Source organism: Ictidomys tridecemlineatus, chromosome 9 (genome assembly GCF_052094955.1).
Source record: "Ictidomys tridecemlineatus isolate mIctTri1 chromosome 9, mIctTri1.hap1, whole genome shotgun sequence".
Lineage (NCBI taxonomy): Eukaryota > Metazoa > Chordata > Mammalia > Rodentia > Sciuridae > Ictidomys > Ictidomys tridecemlineatus.
In genome coordinates, this window is record NC_135485.1 from 57,058,418 (window position 1) to 57,075,818 (window position 17,401).

The 17,401-nt window shown below is 36.5% G+C and overlaps 2 protein-coding genes across 4 annotated transcripts in view; one reads left to right on the forward strand and one right to left on the reverse strand.

Moving 5' to 3' along the window:
* G3bp2 (G3BP stress granule assembly factor 2) overlaps positions 1 to 2,673 on the reverse strand; it is a 90,304-nt gene extending 87,631 nt beyond the window's left edge. Inside the window, exon 1 of the mRNA XM_013361943.4 lies at positions 2,502 to 2,673. The gene's annotated coding sequence lies outside the window, so the exon portion shown is untranslated. The remainder of the gene's footprint in view (positions 1 to 2,501) is intronic.
* Positions 2,674 to 2,834: 161 nt separating this feature from the next.
* The window catches only part of Uso1 (USO1 vesicle transport factor), a 71,113-nt gene continuing 56,546 nt past the window's right edge, over positions 2,835 to 17,401 (forward strand). For 2 of the 3 annotated variants that reach the window (XM_078021417.1, XM_078021418.1), the window contains exons 1-3: positions 2,835 to 3,109; positions 15,756 to 15,842; positions 15,925 to 15,989. In XM_078021417.1, coding sequence (XP_077877543.1) covers positions 3,044 to 3,109; positions 15,756 to 15,842; positions 15,925 to 15,989 — 218 coding nt within the window. In that variant the 5' untranslated portion in view covers positions 2,835 to 3,043. Of the gene's footprint in view, positions 3,110 to 15,755; positions 15,843 to 15,924; positions 15,990 to 17,401 lie in introns of those variants that run through there. The other variant, XM_078021419.1, reaches the window with a different exon arrangement.

Below are 17,401 nucleotides of genomic sequence, written 5' to 3' on the forward strand. Positions count from 1 at the left end.
CATTGTACCCTCTCTGCCTCTTCTTGAGGCCAGTAGAGAGCAGATCCACCAGTTCTTAAAACCCAGACTGAGTGCTGCCAGGGGATTTTGGGTGGCTCCAATTTCATTACCTCTGTACCTAATTGTTCGTTACTTCTGCCTGTAGTCCCTGCTGCTCAGGGGATGCTTGTTATGTTAGGGTAAAAAAATGGGTCAAATGAAGAAAAAGTCATAATAAGCTGTTACTATTATACTCACCAAAGTTTAAAACAAAACAGGATATTTTGACAAGGCTGGTACCTTAAAACAACTTTGCTAAATTGTCTAGGCACTGTGTTTTATTACCAAATAATAGGAGGAATAGATACTTCTGAGTGCCCCTCCAAATAATAGGAGGAATAGATACTTCTGAGTGTCGCTCCATCTCAAGAGTTCATCCCTGATGATGGGGTGCAGTCAGGCTCAGGGATGGGTAAGGCTTAGAAACTGGGTGAGATTCTTTGTACATATACTTGATATTAAAAATGCTGAGCATTTATTGGTTACTCTTTTTAGGGTGCAATAAAGTACCCCATGGAAAATGTCTGAAGCGAAATGTCAGATTCTAGTTTTAAACTGCAGGATAGCACACAGTATCTTGGGCAGTCTTTCTTTTTCTAGTTTTTTAAGGCATTTAATCTTTATTTTTTATTTTATTTTTTTTTTAATGTTAACATTTGGGGAATCTTTTTTTTTTTTTTAAGAGAGAGTGAGAGAGGAGAGAGAGAGAGAGAGAATTTTTAATATTTATTTTTTAGTTCTTGGCGGACACATCTTTGTTGGTATGTGGTGCTGAGGATCGAACCCAGGCCGCACACATGCCAGGCGAGTGCGCTATCGCCTGAGCCACATCCCCAGCCCCTTTAATCTTTATTTTATTTATTTGTTTTTATGTGGTGCTGAGAATTAGAACCCAGTGCCTCACACATGCTAGGCAAGCACTCTACCACTGAGCTAAAACCCTAGCCCATCTTGGGCAGTCTTCCCCTACCATTCTCAAAGTCTCCCAGGTGAAAAACCTTAGCACTAAAAAATTAAACGTTCACCATAACCTTTATGGTGTATATTCTCTACAATTCCACTTCACAGATTACTAACAACAACAAAAAAAAAGACCCTCTTTCTCAGCATAAGATTCATATACTCTTTTGATGATTTATTCATTTATCCATTAATGCTACCTTTTATAAGACAGTGTTAAGCAGCAGAGATATAAAAATGGATAACATGGTCTGGCCATTAACAGTTTGATTTAACAATTTTTTTATTGAGTACCCACCATGTATTAAGATGTGAGCATGTACATATGCATCCAGGTTTCAAGGAAGCTTTCAGGAGATGATGTTAGAGATGAGGCTTAAAGAATTAACAGGCATTTGCCTAATTAAGAGGACAAAGGGGAAGGGCATACTGAGACAAGAGAAAAAAAGCCTAGGATACATGGGGGAGGCAGGAGATGGAAAAGTAGGCAGGAGTCAGATCCTAACAGGCCTGTATACCCAACTAAGGAGTTTGGATTTTATTACAGAAAATGAGAAACCACTGGAGGATTTTAAGAGGAGGACTGACACGGACAGATGTTTGGTAGACTGGAGAGTGCACTGGAGGAAAGCCAGGGCTGAATGCAGACAAACTAGTTAGGAGGCTATTGCTGTAATCTCAGTGAGAAATGACGAGAAGAATATAAACAGTCAGAGGCAAAGAGGACGAAGAGCAGAGGACCTATTTGAGAAAATTTTATAAATAGAAATCTTACACCTGACTAACTGATTGGACATGTTGGGGGTGGAAAGCCAAAGTCTTTTCTCCCGGTTTCTTTCTTCTGGCTTAGGCAATTATTTAGACAGTAGTACTACTGAATATGGCAGGGCAAGGCAGTAGAAGCGTATTGATTTTTTTTTTTTCTTTAAGGGAGGTTGGGGAAAATGACGAGTTCAATATTAAATGTTGCATCTGAGACCTGTAGGGAATCCAAGTGAAGAAGTGCATGAGTCAGTTAGTTGACTGAGCTTTCTCGTCTCAAGAAATTTACAAGATCATTCCAGAAACGTGTACCTGGAAACCTCACAGAATAGGCATTTTTCCGATTTGGAAAGATGACATTTTGCATGTTTAAAAAACACTGAAAAGGTTGCGCTAATAAAACATGATTCCTCGCTGCCAACACTAAAGAAAAAAATTATTTCTAATTTCTGATTTCTTTAAGCTAAATGCAGGTTGCGATGGGTTGCTTTCTTACAACACTTGAAAATTAGCGGTGTGCGGGGTGCTTAGATCTAGGAATTCCTTTTAGCAGGTTTGAATAGCAAAAGCTGAGAAACGCGCCCTCCAGTGGCAGTGGAATGAGGGGTCTCTAGCACCCTTTTTACCACCAAACAAAGCCCTGTAAAGAAATGCAATTTATGGGACCTCACAAGGCCAAAAAGCTCGTGCTGCTAAACCGAAAAACCAAACGAATCCTCCCAGGCTGGGGACTCCCTTACCTGTCACGTTGGCCGAAGGAAAATTTCACTTTCGACTCAACAAAATAAGACCCAGATTTGATAGCTTGCAGTAAGTCCCGTTCGGCGACAACTGAACACACTGCGAGCCAAAACGCGTAGTCTAATCTGATTCTCTCCAGCCGGCAGGGCTGGATTTCGACCACGTGGGTGGCTGTGGCCAGCTAGAACGATCCGCGAAGGAAGGGAGAGGAGGCGTGTCCCTGCAGCGGGAGGCGGGGCCTGACCAGTGGGCGGGGCTTGCCAGGCCTCTGCTACTGGGCTTCTTTCACCTCCTCTCCCCTTTTGCCTTCGCCCTTCGAGCCGCCACGTAACGCCACGTCCCCGCGCCTGCGCATCTCGGCCGGCGGCGGCGGCTGTTTCCGGGCTTAGGCAGCAGGAGCGGCCGCCGAGTGGGAGGTGGTGGTGTCCCCGGCCGAGAAGTGCAGAGTGTGGGCTAGGGGTACAGGCCCTGCAGAAGGCAGGGGAAGTTGCCCTATTTTCTTTACCCAAGGGGCTGGTAAAGCCGGTGGCCGAGCGACAAGATGAATTTCCTCCGCGGGGTAATGGGGGGTCAGAGTGCCGGACCCCAACACACCGAAGCCGAGACGGTGAGAGGAGCCGCGGGTCCGGGACTTGGGAAGGGTCAGAGCCACGAGGGGACGAAGCACTCAGGGGCTTGGAGGTGACCTGCCGCTCCCCACTGCGGGCCGGCGATCCACATACCACCTCCCCTTTGCCTTCCTTCCCCTCCCGAAATTCCGGAGTTAGTCTCACGCCCACAGCGCAGTCCCACCGCGACGGCTCTGCTGGACTGACAGCAGCCGCGTTCCTAGTCTAGCAGGCCTAGCAGCTCTGGCGTGGGGAGTGGTCTGCGGTGGGATAGATCCCCGGCTGAGATGGCACGACCTGTCCCCCACGCCCCTAGGGGCCGTGGGCTCCTCCCCATTTCCCTTTAGCCTTGTATCTCCACTGGCCATAGGAGCCTAAAGTCCTATTGCCTCACTCGCAGTCTGAAATCTGGGCGTTGGAGAAGACTGGAAAGAGATTTAAAACCCAGCTGTTGGCAAGAGCTTGTGGCTAAGAATAAAATGATATTCATTGGGGCACAAAGCCACCTGCTCCTGTCCCATCAATTGGAAGGACGGTTGTTCATCCTGATGCTATCTGTTCAGACCCCGCTTTTCAGGCTGACCCAAAAATGTCATTTGACAAATACCTGTTTTAATGTTTATAGAGATCTTTCCCTCCAAAACCACTTTGAGGACAGAATTCATTCCTCTTTTCACGATTTGCAACATCATTTTAAAAAAAGAGTGTTTGCCACCTAAAACAATTATTTAATAGCTACATGGATTTTTAGGCTTGGGATAAACTCGTTTTGAAGTTTGGTGTCTATTGGAAATGGATGTGTATGACTTTTTAAAATTTATATTTGTTTTAATTTGATAATAATTTAAAATCTACAGAAAAGCTACCAACTGTGACATTTTAAAGGTAAACTTTGGATAGAGTCATGAACACCTTTGTTTCTGGGTTCCTGAAGGGTAATAATAGTAGCTTTCATTTGTCAGTCTCTTAACTTGCCTTAGATACTAAGCTGATCTCTTTATATTCTACATTCTCCTTTAATTCCTAATAATTCTTAATGAGTGGTAATGGTATTCTCACTTCACAAATGAAGAAAATGAGGCTTAAAAAAAGAAGTGAACTGACCAAGACTTTAGAGCTAGAATTCAAGGTGTAGATTTCAAAGCCTAAATTTTATTGCTGATGCTCATGTTTCAGTTATTATGTGGGAAATTTGTGTAATAAAGTTAACTGCACAAAAACTGAGGTAGACTTTTTTGTTTTTGGAGAGGCAGTGCTGGGGATCAAAACCAAAACCTTAACATGCTAGACAAGGGTTGTACCACTGATCTAGATTAGTTCCAGGTTAGAACTGTTTTTTGGGGGAGGGGGTTGTGTGTGGGGCACACTGGGGACTGAACCCATAGTCTGATTTATAGGAGGCAGACTCTTTACCACTGAGCTAAATCTCCAGACTCCATATTAGAACTGTTGAAGGCATAAGTAGAAGGCTGGTGACTCTTTGCTTCAGTTGACATTCAGGACATATCTGTGTCTGACTTCCTCTGTCCCCCTCCACTCCTCTCTTCACAGTGTTTAGCTTCACTTGTTCATTCCCACATAAGGCAGTGAGCTACCTTATTAGAAGACCATGTTCTTTAAAGATTACCAAAGTCACAGCCCACTTCTTCAGCTGTTATTTGTTTATTTTGTATGGTGTTCATGTTTGAGACATCAGGTTTTGAAGTGTGGCCTATTAGAGCTTGCTTTGGAGTTAGATGCTGATTTGAATCCTGTCCTTCCACCCTTGATTGAATTGAACAGGAAAGAGGGGGCTAATACCTTCTCTCTTCAGGGTGTAATGAAGACTGAGTGAAATAAAAATTAGAACCTAGCATATGGTAGATGCTTAACAAAGGATAGTGTTTACTATATGTGGGTTAGAGGAAGAATTTTCTTCTTTTTTAAAATATAGTTAGCCTTGTCACTGTGAATTCTGTAGAAATGATGATGTAGAATTTGAGTATAGGATTTTAAAGCTGAAGAAATTTTTACAGATTATGCAGGTTAAGCCTCCTTGTATTATAGACCCAGATCACTAAATACCTTGCCAGTATTGCAGAGTTGGGACACTTTTATCTTGTCATAGAATAGAACAACATATCTTTTACATTATGATTTCAAAATGATGTTTGAATGTCACTTGTGTGTATTGTATATATAAATTGACAAGAAAAAGAAGCTTTGCCTGAGTGTATACACTCAATATGGAATAGTAATTTGTCTTCTGAAGAAAATCAATTTACTCTTGAGTTACAGCATGAATAAAACTTATTTCACTCTCATTCCATCAGGAAATTCAATAATTCAGCTAGACACAATGGTGCACACCTGTAATCTTAGCTATTCAGGAGGCTGAGGCAGGAGCATTGAAAGTTCCAGGACAGCCTCAGCAATTTACCAAGACCTTGTCTCAAAATAGAAAATAAAAAGGACTGTGGTTGTAGCTCAGTGTGCTACTACAAAAGAAAAGTCATAGGTCACTAATTTAGAAGTATTATAGAGCATCAGTGGAGTATATAGTATTATATTAGATGTTTTAATTAATGGTTTAATTTGGACAGGATATTTTACTTACCAAGTTTGGAATCTCTAACTTCTTTATTATCATTTAGTTTCCTCCTTTTTCTACAAAATTAAATCACATTCTTTTCATTGTGGTTTTCCATATTTCTTGCTTTTCTCATCTTTTTCCAATGGAAGGCCTCTTTGAATTCTACCTATTTTTCAAATCGATCATCAGTGTCTTCTTCTAACTTGCACCCCTAACTTCTTTCCCCTTTCAGCTGTTTTTGTATTTTAACTAGATTGTGCTTTGATTATGCTTTGTACTATTTATATATAGATATATAAACATCTGTATATAAATATTTATATCTATATATATTATTCCTCTATTAAAGTGTCTTTTGATCAAAGGTGTTTTGGATTTTTTGGGTTAGGGTTTTTTTTTTTTGTTTGGTTGGTTGTTTGCTTGCTTGTTTGTTTTTGTTTTGTTTTGAACCCAGAGGTGATTTACCACTGAGCATCCCCAGCCACCCCCGCCCTCCCTTTTTTTTTTTTTTTTGAGACAGAGTTTCAGTAAGTTGTTTAGGGCCTCACTAAATTGCTAAGGCTGGTCTCAGACTTGCTATACTTAATGTTTATAAAATTTTCAGATTTACTGTTTTCACAGTTTCCTCTGGCTTTTTAAAAAAATTTTTTCTTTCTTTTTTTCTAGTGCTGAGGATTGAGCCCAAGGCTTTGTATATGCTAAGCATTCACTCTACTACTGAGCTACAATTAGAGAATTATATTGTTGATTGTATATTACCAAGCTTTCATACTGTTAAGAATACTCAGAACCAAATAGTAAATATTTATATTTGGATCATAGGATTGTCAGTTAATTCTAATTCATTCACATTAAACTTTTTATATTTTAGAGTCAAATATTTTGTGATTTCTTTTTTAACTTGATGTACAGAAAGACAATGATTTCTGATGATTGAAGCCTTCTTATCCTTGACATACTTTGCAGGGTACAAATCAACACTATTGTGAAATTCCTATGCAGAATTGTTTTTGGTTTTGGGGAGGGGATTAGTTGTAGATGGACACAATACCTTTATTTATTTGTTTGTTTGTTTATTTATTTTTATGTGTTGCTAAGAATCAAACCCAGTGCCTTGAGCATGCTAAACAAGAACTCTACCTATTTGAATTCTACCTATTTTTCTGAGCCACAACCCTAGCCCCCTATGCAGTTTTGAATGTTTATGTGTACTAAGTTTTGCATTTGCCTTTCAATTGGTGCATTCTTTTTTTTTTTTTTTCCTTCAGATTGGTGAATTTTAATGTGTGTGACTTTGCTAAGCAAGGGTAAAAAAACAATGGAAAACTTTCAACACCACTAGGGAGTATGCAATTATATACAGCTACCACAAAATATATTTTGGCATCAGTAGGCAAAATTAAAATCATGCACACATGTCATATGGCCCAACAACTCCACTTGTAGTTACTCTAAGATAACTCCCACATCTGTAGAGAAGAAAACACATTCAAGAATATTTCTGTAGCATCTTTTATAATTGAAAGGGCTTAGCTTCCCCAACTATCCAACATCAATTGGTGCATTCTTTTAAAGGTAGTTTCTTGAAAATTCCAAAAGAAGACTTGAATACATTTGATGGTAAATCATAGGGGTGTTTTTTGTTCTAAAGTTAAATTGTGAGGTATGAAAGTTGCTAACATCCGGAAAAAGTGTACAGAATTATAATACTAATTTGATGTCTCTTTTAAGGTCAAACTTTGATGATCTGGCTCAGAAAGCAAAAGGGCTAACAATATAGACACAGCTATACTTTTATTTAAAATTAAGGAGTGTGGGCTTAAATTTAGACTGTTTTAGTTTGATCAAGCACAGTATTATTCCATATTTCTATAAATGTGTAATCTGAAATTCCTATTTGGGTTGATGTTTCACATTCCACATTTATAACCAGGTCAATATCATAACTAGAATGAGTTTTCTCTCTTGGCTTGCCTTGCAGTAACAATGTTGGAGAAGATCATAGTAATGATTTATGTTAAAAATCACTTTTGTATCCAAGCAAATATGTCTTTTTAAACAGTGTCTGTTGCATAACACATGGCCTTTTTGAGGGTTAATTGTGTTGATTATTTAGGGTGATTTTAAAATGCTAGAATCATTTAAATTTTAGATGCTTCTAGCATTATGAAGATGTATGCCAAAGAATGTGAATTGATGTTCTTGAAGAAAGGATTTTGTCCCCAAAGGAGCATGATGACCCAAAACAACAAAAACCTCTTGTATTTATACAGTGTTTTAAGCATTTTCAAAATGGAGATATAAAATAAGCTGTGTTTGCTGACTGTATTTATCTATATTCTTACTTCCTACCCGCCACTATGTTGCTCAGGCTGGCCTCTAGCTCCTGGGCTTCAGGGATCCTCTTTTGTTAGCCTCTGGAAAAGCTGGGAATGTAGGTGCACACCACTGTGCCAAACCATGCGTCTATTTTGATAAATATACTTAGGGCAGAATTTAGCATGTGTATTTATGTAAGGGAAGGCTACTTGGGGTGTGTTTGTATGTGTGTGTATGGTGCTAGACATCTAACCAGGGTCACACACATGCTGGGCAAGCACTCTACCACAGAGCCATATCCCCAGCCTTGGAATGCTATATTTTAAGAATCCTCCAATATTGAGATCAAGAAGTATTACCCACAGAATATCTAAAAGATAAAGTAAATCCTGATGCCTAATGATTTGAGAAGTAATTATAATTATTCTTGAATCAGTTTATCTTTTAGGAGAGAATATAAGAATTCTTTGAATACATTTATTGATAGTATAATTTCCCTTTTATGTAGTTGCCCTTTTTTATTTATACTGCTTTGCACTTTTGCATTCTTTTTATCTGGTATGGATTTATAGAAAAGTTATGCTTATCATTTTTATTCCTGGGGGAGAAATGCCATGACCATTCTTTGTATAAAGTTATTTTACTTTAATTTGAAATTTTTTGTGTTAGATTTGGTCATGATAACATTTGTAATAGGCTATATAGTATGATAACCTTGTTTAAAAGGATGTCCATTTGAAAAACATAGTTCATTTTGAAGAAAACATGGAATAAATGGAGAATAAATGAAGCAGTATGTTACCTTGGTAGACTTATAGATAATTGCAGTGGAAATGGGTTGTGTTGGATTCATTTGATTTGTGTTTGACTTTGTAGCATTCCCACATCTTTTTTTATATCATAATAATTTAGGTCACCTGAAGATAAGATTGCCTTTTGCTTTATTTATGAAGTCTTCTCAGTAACAGAGTCAAATTTAAAACAAAAACTGTCTTTTTTATATTCTAAGCCAGTAATTTTTTCATTGCATTAAACATTATAAATGAATTGTCTGTTGGTCAACATGGTAGTCCTGCAGTAAATAGTCACCCTAGGGAAATTCTGTTCTAGGGAGTTCAAATTATGTTTTAAACTTCATGAATGTAGGTTATTTCATAAAATCAACTTGGTATCATGTGCTAGATAAACATTTGTTGAACAATTGATTGAATGGTTAGAATTTTCATTGTTGTTCCTGTCCAATTTTTTTTTTTATGTCAGGTAAGTACTACTAAATATTGAAGGAAAAAAAAGAACTTTTACAAGGAATTGTGAGAAAATTCTACAAACTGTGTTATGCCAGTGTCCTTCAAATTTTAAGAGTACCTTCACTGTCCTACTTTCATGTTGTGTTCTTTTTTTTTTTTTTAACTCTTTACCTCTTGGTAGTTTTTATTTTCATCTCTCATCTTATGTTTTTTCCTATTCTCTCCTATTCCCATTGCTACTGCAGCTTTTTTTTCTGTCTCACTTGCATATCATTGTGTTTCATTTTGCACTATTAATAAAAATTTTTAATTTTAATTGACAGGTTATTGTATTATAATTCTGGTTATGCCCAATTTACTAATTGTTAGTCGGTTTATTTTTATTTTCATGTTTTACTTGATAAGTGGAATTGTGAATCTCAAGTGATAGTTATTAAAAACAAAAAGGAATTTTGATGTACAATCACTTGCATGAACTGCATTCAAATGGTGTATTAAGTATAATACATTACTGCGTACTAGGTTAAAATTGAGTATTTTTAAAATATTCTAAATTTTGAATATTAAGTAATCTTAGAATTCAATTAGTTTATGCTTCCATTTTGCAGATGGTGATTATATTTAAAATGATCCTTATTATTTATCAATTCTTTATTTGCAAGTCCACCTACTCACTAAAGTGTTATCTGTAGCCCCAAAATCAATACTGGAAACACTTTTGTGGTTATTTGTGGACATGTGCAGGGAAATGAAAAATTTGTGTGAGCAAAGTACAAATCACTAACTGAGGTCAAATAAGGCCACACTGTCCCTTGTTTCAATCCTCATACTATAAACAAATGTCCTTTCCTGGTCTACGTAGGTTTATGCGTTTTTTACATTTTGTGCTTTTCCTTTCCTTGGGGGTTTCTCTATTAAAACTGGCCCCCAAATATTATGGTGAATTCTGTCCTGAATACAAGAAAGCTATGATATGACTTACAAGGCCATTGGCTGTGAGTGCAGTATTAGTAGACGTCTTTAAAGAGAAGTACACATAAGATGAGGTTTTGTATCAGTTTGTCTCTAACCCTGCATTTCCTTTAAGAGCAGTAGTTTAATATCCACTAATTCATTGTTTGTGGTAATTTTATAGAACATAACTGCCCTGAATAATGAGAACTGAGCTGGGGACAGTGGTACTCACGTGTAATCACAGCTACGCAGAAGGCTGAATAGGAGGATCACAAGTTCAAGGCCAGTCTGGGCATTCTTTAAGACTATTTCAAAATAAAAAGAGTTGGTGATGTACCTCAGTGGTAGAACACCCCAGATTCATTCCTCAATAGTAGAGGAAAATAAAATACATAAGTGGCAAGTTAGTTGGTATGTTATAGTGAATATTAGAATTAAAGCAAAATCTAACGTGTTCTGAAAATTTCTTTAAATTTTTCTCTTTTGTTACTGAAATGAATGAAAACATTGTAAATAATTCAAATCAATATATAGTTTTAAATTGCCTTTTTCTTTCTTCCCAACTCATTTCTCATCACCAGGAGTAATCTCTAGTAAAAGTCTCATATATACCCTTATGCAGTGTTTGGGGAGTTTTTTTTTTTGTTTTATTTTGTTTTGTTTTTTATCAATATGTGTATTTATGTAAATAGGTTTCTTTTGAAGGATGAAATAGTTATATTCTGGTATTTGCTTTTTAAGGTAATTTAACAGCAGGTATTGGAGATTTTTCAGTTCACTAATCAGTGAATATAGTAGTTTCATCAGAAGGTTTTAAAAAAATATTAATTTCTTTGTTACAAGAAATTAGGCTGAAAGTCTACAGTATCTGTTTATTTTGCTTGAGTTTATTTTGTTTCTTCTGTAAAGTGATTTTGTTTGGGTATTGGTTCAACTGCTGTAACAGAATCTGGAAAACAGGTCTATTTAAGAGAAGTTTATGTCTTCTCCAACAAACTCTAAGCTAGTAGCAGTCACTACGGTAGGGTAGTTCTCAGCAGTCCAAGTAGTGCTTTTCGTCTTTTTCTGCCATCCCCTAGAATGCTGAACTTTGAAATGTTAAAAATTCTTTATTACCACCAGGTTCAAGTTCAAGGCTGGGAAAAGGAGAACGAGTAATGAAAAACAAATAGCTTCATTTTAAGAACATGACCTTGAAGTTACAACTTGTTGGCTGGAATATAGTTATTCTTCATGCCAAGAAGCAAGGAAGTCTTAAAAGTAGTCCAGGTGGACAGCCATGTACCCAGCTAAAGCATAAAAGCTTCTGATAGCTAAAAGGAAGGAGAGATGAACATTGGGGCACCATTATACAGCACTGAGTTGGTTTTTCAAGTAAGGAGTAAGTGAAGAAATGATCATTAATATCTGTAATTTCTACAGAACAGTACAGATTAGCCATACTTGTGCTAAAATTTTGCTTGGTAAATATCCACTGAAAAATACTAATCTGTGCTTGGACTAAAACATGACCAAGTTTATGTAGTGTTTGAACCATATGTAATATATTTTCCTTTTATTTGATTTTCATTGTCTATAAAAAGTATCAACATAATACTTCCTTGTGGAGAGAGATCCCTTATTAATAAACTTCAGCCATATGGAATATTATTAAGGTATCCAGATATCAAAAACTGTTGGGGACGAGTTTTTTTCATTAGAGTGCTGGGGATCAGATCTAGCAGTAAGCCCTGTGCCCTGAGCTACATCCCCTGCCCATTATGCCATTCTTTAAACAGTCTTACTTTTAAATAGAATTGACTTTTTGGGAGGGTACCAAGTATTGAACTCAGGAGCACTCAACCACTGAGCTACATCCCCAGCCATATTTTGTATTTTATTTAAAGACAGGGTCTCATTGAGTTGCTCAGCACCTTGCGGTTGCTAAGGCTGAGGCTGGCTTTGAATTCAAGATCCTCCTGCCTCAACCTCCCGAGCTGCTGGTAGAATTGATCTTTTTTATGCTTCCGTTTGTCAGAATACATACTTAATAAACCTATATGTGGGAGGCTGACATAGCATGTGACCAGCATTTGCTTCCCCTCTTGATCCAAGTGGCACTGTCAGTCACCCTGTGATCTGGTTGCTTAAGTAACCGGAGGCGATAGCCCCGATCTTTAGAGTAGAGAAAATACGAATGTGTCTGTGTGCATGGGCTTGCCTTCCTACATCCCCAGGGATTGAGTTACCTTACCTGTCCTTGTGACCCCGGTCCCCTTGACCTTCATTGCATGGAAATTTCTAAAGAATCTGGAGTCCCCCCAATAAAAGTCCACTCTGAAATGTGCTCGCTCTCGCCAGCCTCTTGTGAGATTCCTGGCTCTCCCATTTGGGGATCTTGAGGCCAGGGGCAGAGGAGCTGTCACCAGGCTTGATTTAAAGGTAAATTGTATATCTGTGTTAATTTTGATGCCTTAAGAATTTCACTTGAGCAACCTCTAGTTTAGCTATCTGCACAGGTTGTAGATGGCACCTTTAACTTGTTATACTTAATTTATTTATATGACTATCTTCTTGAACAAATTCTTCTTGGCCATAGACCATATCTTATTTTGGTTAGCACAAGAACAAATGCATGTATACTCAATATGTGTTTATTGACTTAGTAAATGGCTATGTATTCTAGTCTAAAAAATTTGGATATTATTGAGGAAATGGAACCAACTAAGAATATTTTATTGTGGTGATTTATTTTTATCAGTTGCTTATTTCATTTTATCTTGAGCACCAGAATGAAGATAGAATCTTTAAAAAAAATATTCTAGAAATTCAAATGAATCAGAAAACCACTTTAAAGGGGCTGGGGATGTGGCTCAAGTGGTAGCGCGCTCACCTGGCATGCGCAGGGCGCTGGGTTCAATCCTCAGCACCACATAAAAATAAAATAAAGATGTGTCCACCGAAAACTAAAAAATAAATATTAAAAATCTCTCTCTCTCAAAAAAAAAAAAAAGAAAGAAAAAAAGAAAACCACTTTAATGCTCTTTTCTGTTCATTAAAGTATCATTAAAGTAATACCTTGGGCTAGGGTTGTAATTCAGGGGCAGAGTGTGTGCTTAGCAGTAGGGAGGCCCTGGGTTTAATCCCCAGTATCAAAAAAAAAAAAAGTAATACCTGTTCATTACCAAAATTATTGATATAATTATGTAGTCTGAATTATTTTTTCTAATAGATTCATATAGATTGTTATTGCTATGGTATTAAAAGAAAAGTGATCTCATGCTAAACAGTAATACTATTTACAATTTTTTTTACTTATATCTTAAACAACTTATATCTTAAACATCTTTTCATGTGAGTATGTATGCATCTGCTTCATGCATTTATCACTTCATAATGTACATGTATCATTTCACTTGTCTGGTGAGTGAATATTAGATTTCCTTTTAACTATTATAAATATTGCTGCAAAGAACATTCTAGGATATAACACTTTATAGTTCTAGGTGTGTTTTTAAAGTTCCCAAGATAGAAACACCTGACCAAAGAGTATTTGTGCGTGTATGTGTGCATGTTTTATTGGGGAACCCAAGGCCTCATGCATGCTAGGCAAGTACTCTACCACTGAGATAAATCTTCAGTGTTTTTGTTTGTTTCTTTAAGACAGGGTCTTGTTCCATTGCACAGATTGGCCTCAGACTTACCATTCTTCTACCTCAGCCTCCTAAATGGCTGGGATAACAGGTGTGCACCACTGTGTCCAGCTAATTTATATCTTTGTCTATGCTTGATTCTATTTTTAATTTTTTTTAAATTGGAGAATATAAGAAAACATGTCATATATATAAACTTTGTATAATTTTCACAGCCTTAGTAAATCGGTATAATCATCCTGATTAAGAAACTGAATATTACCAATAACTCAGAAGTGTTCTTTGTGCTCCAGTCACTGCCCACTCCCAAGAGTAAATATTGGTATATTTACCAATGTATTCTATTGGTAAATATATTCAATATATTTCTAATAGCATAGATTAGTTCTGCTTGTTTTGTTTTGCTTTTGCTTTTGTTTGTTTGTTTTTACTGTACCAGGGATTGAACCCAGGGGCGCTTAACCACTAAGCCACATCACCAGTCTTTTTTTACATTTTATTTAGAGACAGGATCTTGCTAAATTGCTTAGCACCTTGCTAAGTTGCCACGGCTGGCTTGGAATCCTTCTGCCTCAGCGTCCTGAATTGCTGGGATTAAGGCATATGTGCCCAGCCCTGTTTTTATATTTTATAAAATTGACTTTTTATTTTTGTGAGGCTTATAGACAAAAATATCGTTATTTTAAATCATATTTATCTTTGAGTGGCATGCCAAAGTCTCATTTATAGAATCTTTGTTAAGAAGTGTCATTGAAGAATTTAGAGTAACTTATACCAAACGAGCTAAAAAGGATCTACAATAGTAGTTTGTTTTTTTTTTTAATTTTTATTATTTATTTTTATTTCGGCGGACACAACATCGTTGTTTGTTTGTGGTGCTGAGGATCGAACCCGGGCCACACGCATGCCAGGCGAGTGCACTACCGCTTGAGCCACATCCCCAGCCTGACACAATAGTAGTTTTTAAAACTACATTATTTATCAGATATTTTCCAAATATTTTCACCTACTCTGTGACTTACTATTTTCATTGACTTCATAGTATCTTTTGAATAGCAGAAGTATAAAGTTTTACAAATTGCTTATTTCCCTCACTATTATATCATGATATTCTTATGACAGTACAGTTAATTCTTTTGAATAGTTGTGTAGCATTCCACCAAAGAATTTATCACAGTTTATTTGGATTTTCTCTTCCTGATACAGTCGTCTCTAGTTTTTTCCTATTGTAAATAATGCACCAAGATTTATTTTAAAATTCAACTTGAATTTTAATTCCCATAAATTATTTTAAAATAGAAACATTTCATCCTTATAGGTTTTTGAGACACACTTACAACCTTAAATTTTGATATATAGTTTTTCTTTTTCAAATATATAATGGAAATGTTTAGTAAAATTATGATATAAATAATTGCTTTTAATTGCCTCCTTTTTTCTTCCATAACCCTATTGCTTTCTTCTTGATTCAGTCATAGCAGGCATATTTATAAAGCTAATGATTTCTCTTTATTCCTCAACTTGTATGACTTATTTTATTTGACTACTCTCATAGTTTGTTCAATCCCTATAATGAGATTATAATATTATCTAGATAAATATTTAGATTTTTTTTTTTTTAAAAAAATATTTATTTATTTATTTTTAGTTTTCAGCAGACACAACATCTTTGTTTTGTATGTGGTGCTGAGGATCGAACCCCGGCCGCACGCATGGCAGGCGAGCGCGCTACCGCTTGAGCCACATCCCCAGCCCAATATTTAGATTTTTAAAAGACCATATTCACAATATCGCATTAGTTTTTTTTTTCTTTTCAAAATTGGATGGCATAAATTGGTGAAAGGGGAACTTGGTGGGTTGTTTTTTTTTTTGTTTTTAGTTTTTCTTATTATTTTAATGCTATTTTATTTTTTCATGACAGATTCAAAAGCTTTGTGACCGAGTAGCTTCATCTACTTTATTGGATGATCGAAGAAATGCTGTGCGTGCCCTCAAATCATTATCTAAGGTCTGTAATGCTTTGTAGATTATTAAGTTTCTTAAGTTGGATATTTATTACTTTAATAACATTTTTCTTTTTTTATGTATAGAAATACCGCTTGGAAGTGGGTATTCAAGCTATGGAACATCTTATCCACGTTTTACAAACAGATCGGTAAGTCTCTTGACTTCCTTTAATTTTTCCTGAAATTTTAATAAATTTGTTTTAGAGTTTGCCTCATTATTCCAAAAGATTGACACATTAAAACTATTAAGATTTTTACCCTTAGTTGTCATTTTATTGGGATCTAGGTACAAGCCACTGAGCCAAGCATCACGATAGACATAAAAATAAGATGAAGAAACTGCTCAGGGTTTGAATTGGGCAAGTTAATTGTTTTGATATTCCCTAGATGTACTATACCATAATATTATACACATATTACGGCATATCAGTTATCTAGACTTACTGTTTTTTAAGAAAGTAAACTATAGATAAGAGTGAAGTATTAAATTTGATGTGTCTTCAGAGAAAGATCACTCAGCCTAGTTTTAGCTCTTTCAGTTTCTTCTAAAGAGATTTTATCTGCATCTTTAGTTTTAATTACTACATTGATAGCTTTCAAATCTTACCTCTGATCAAATATGTCTTTCAAGCTTTAGTTGGTCATCCCTTCTGTCACACCAGTATCACTCAAAGGTACTTCAAATTCAAGATGTTCACAGTTAATTTATCTCTGGTCCTTCTGCTCCTAAACCTTCTTTGCCCACAATTGCCTTTTGCCCTGAGTTCTTCCCAGTCAGTAGTACTTTTCCATTCAACAAGGGTTTTTGCTGAATTTCATCTCTCTCTTTAACCCATTATTAGACCAAAAAACAACTGGAATCAATGATTTTCTATTTCCTTTATTGGCCTTAGTTCTGGCTGGTGCTCAGTATTTATTACTTAAACTATTTCCATAGCCTTCTGCTATGTAACAAATAAGTTAAAAATTTGGTGCCTCTTTGGGAACAAATTTTTACCACATGCACATGAGATACAGCACTCAACTCTAGGATATATATAAAAATTCAAAAATCTTAACACCAAAAAAAAATATGAAAAAAATGTTTAACATCTCTAGCAATTAGAGAAATGCAAATCAAAACTACTCTTAAGATTTCATCTGGGGAGGTCCTGGGCTTGTGGCTCAGAGGTAGAGCACTCACCTTGCACATGTGAGACCCTGAGTTCGATCCTCAGCACCACATAAAAATAAGTAAACAAAATAAAGATATTAAAAAAAAGATTTAATCTCCAATCAGAATGGCAGCTATTAAGAAAACAACAATACGTGTTGGTGAGGATGTGGGGAAAAGGCACACTCATACATTGCTGGTGGGACTGCAAATTGGTGCAGCCAATATGGAAAATAGTATGGATAATCCTTGGAAAACTGGGAATGGAACCACCATTTGACCCAGCTATCCCACTCCTCAGTCTGTACCCAAAGGACTTAAAAACAGCATACTACAGGAACACAGCCACCTCAATGTTTATAGCAGCACAATTCACAATAGCTAAACTATGGAACCAACTAGATGCCC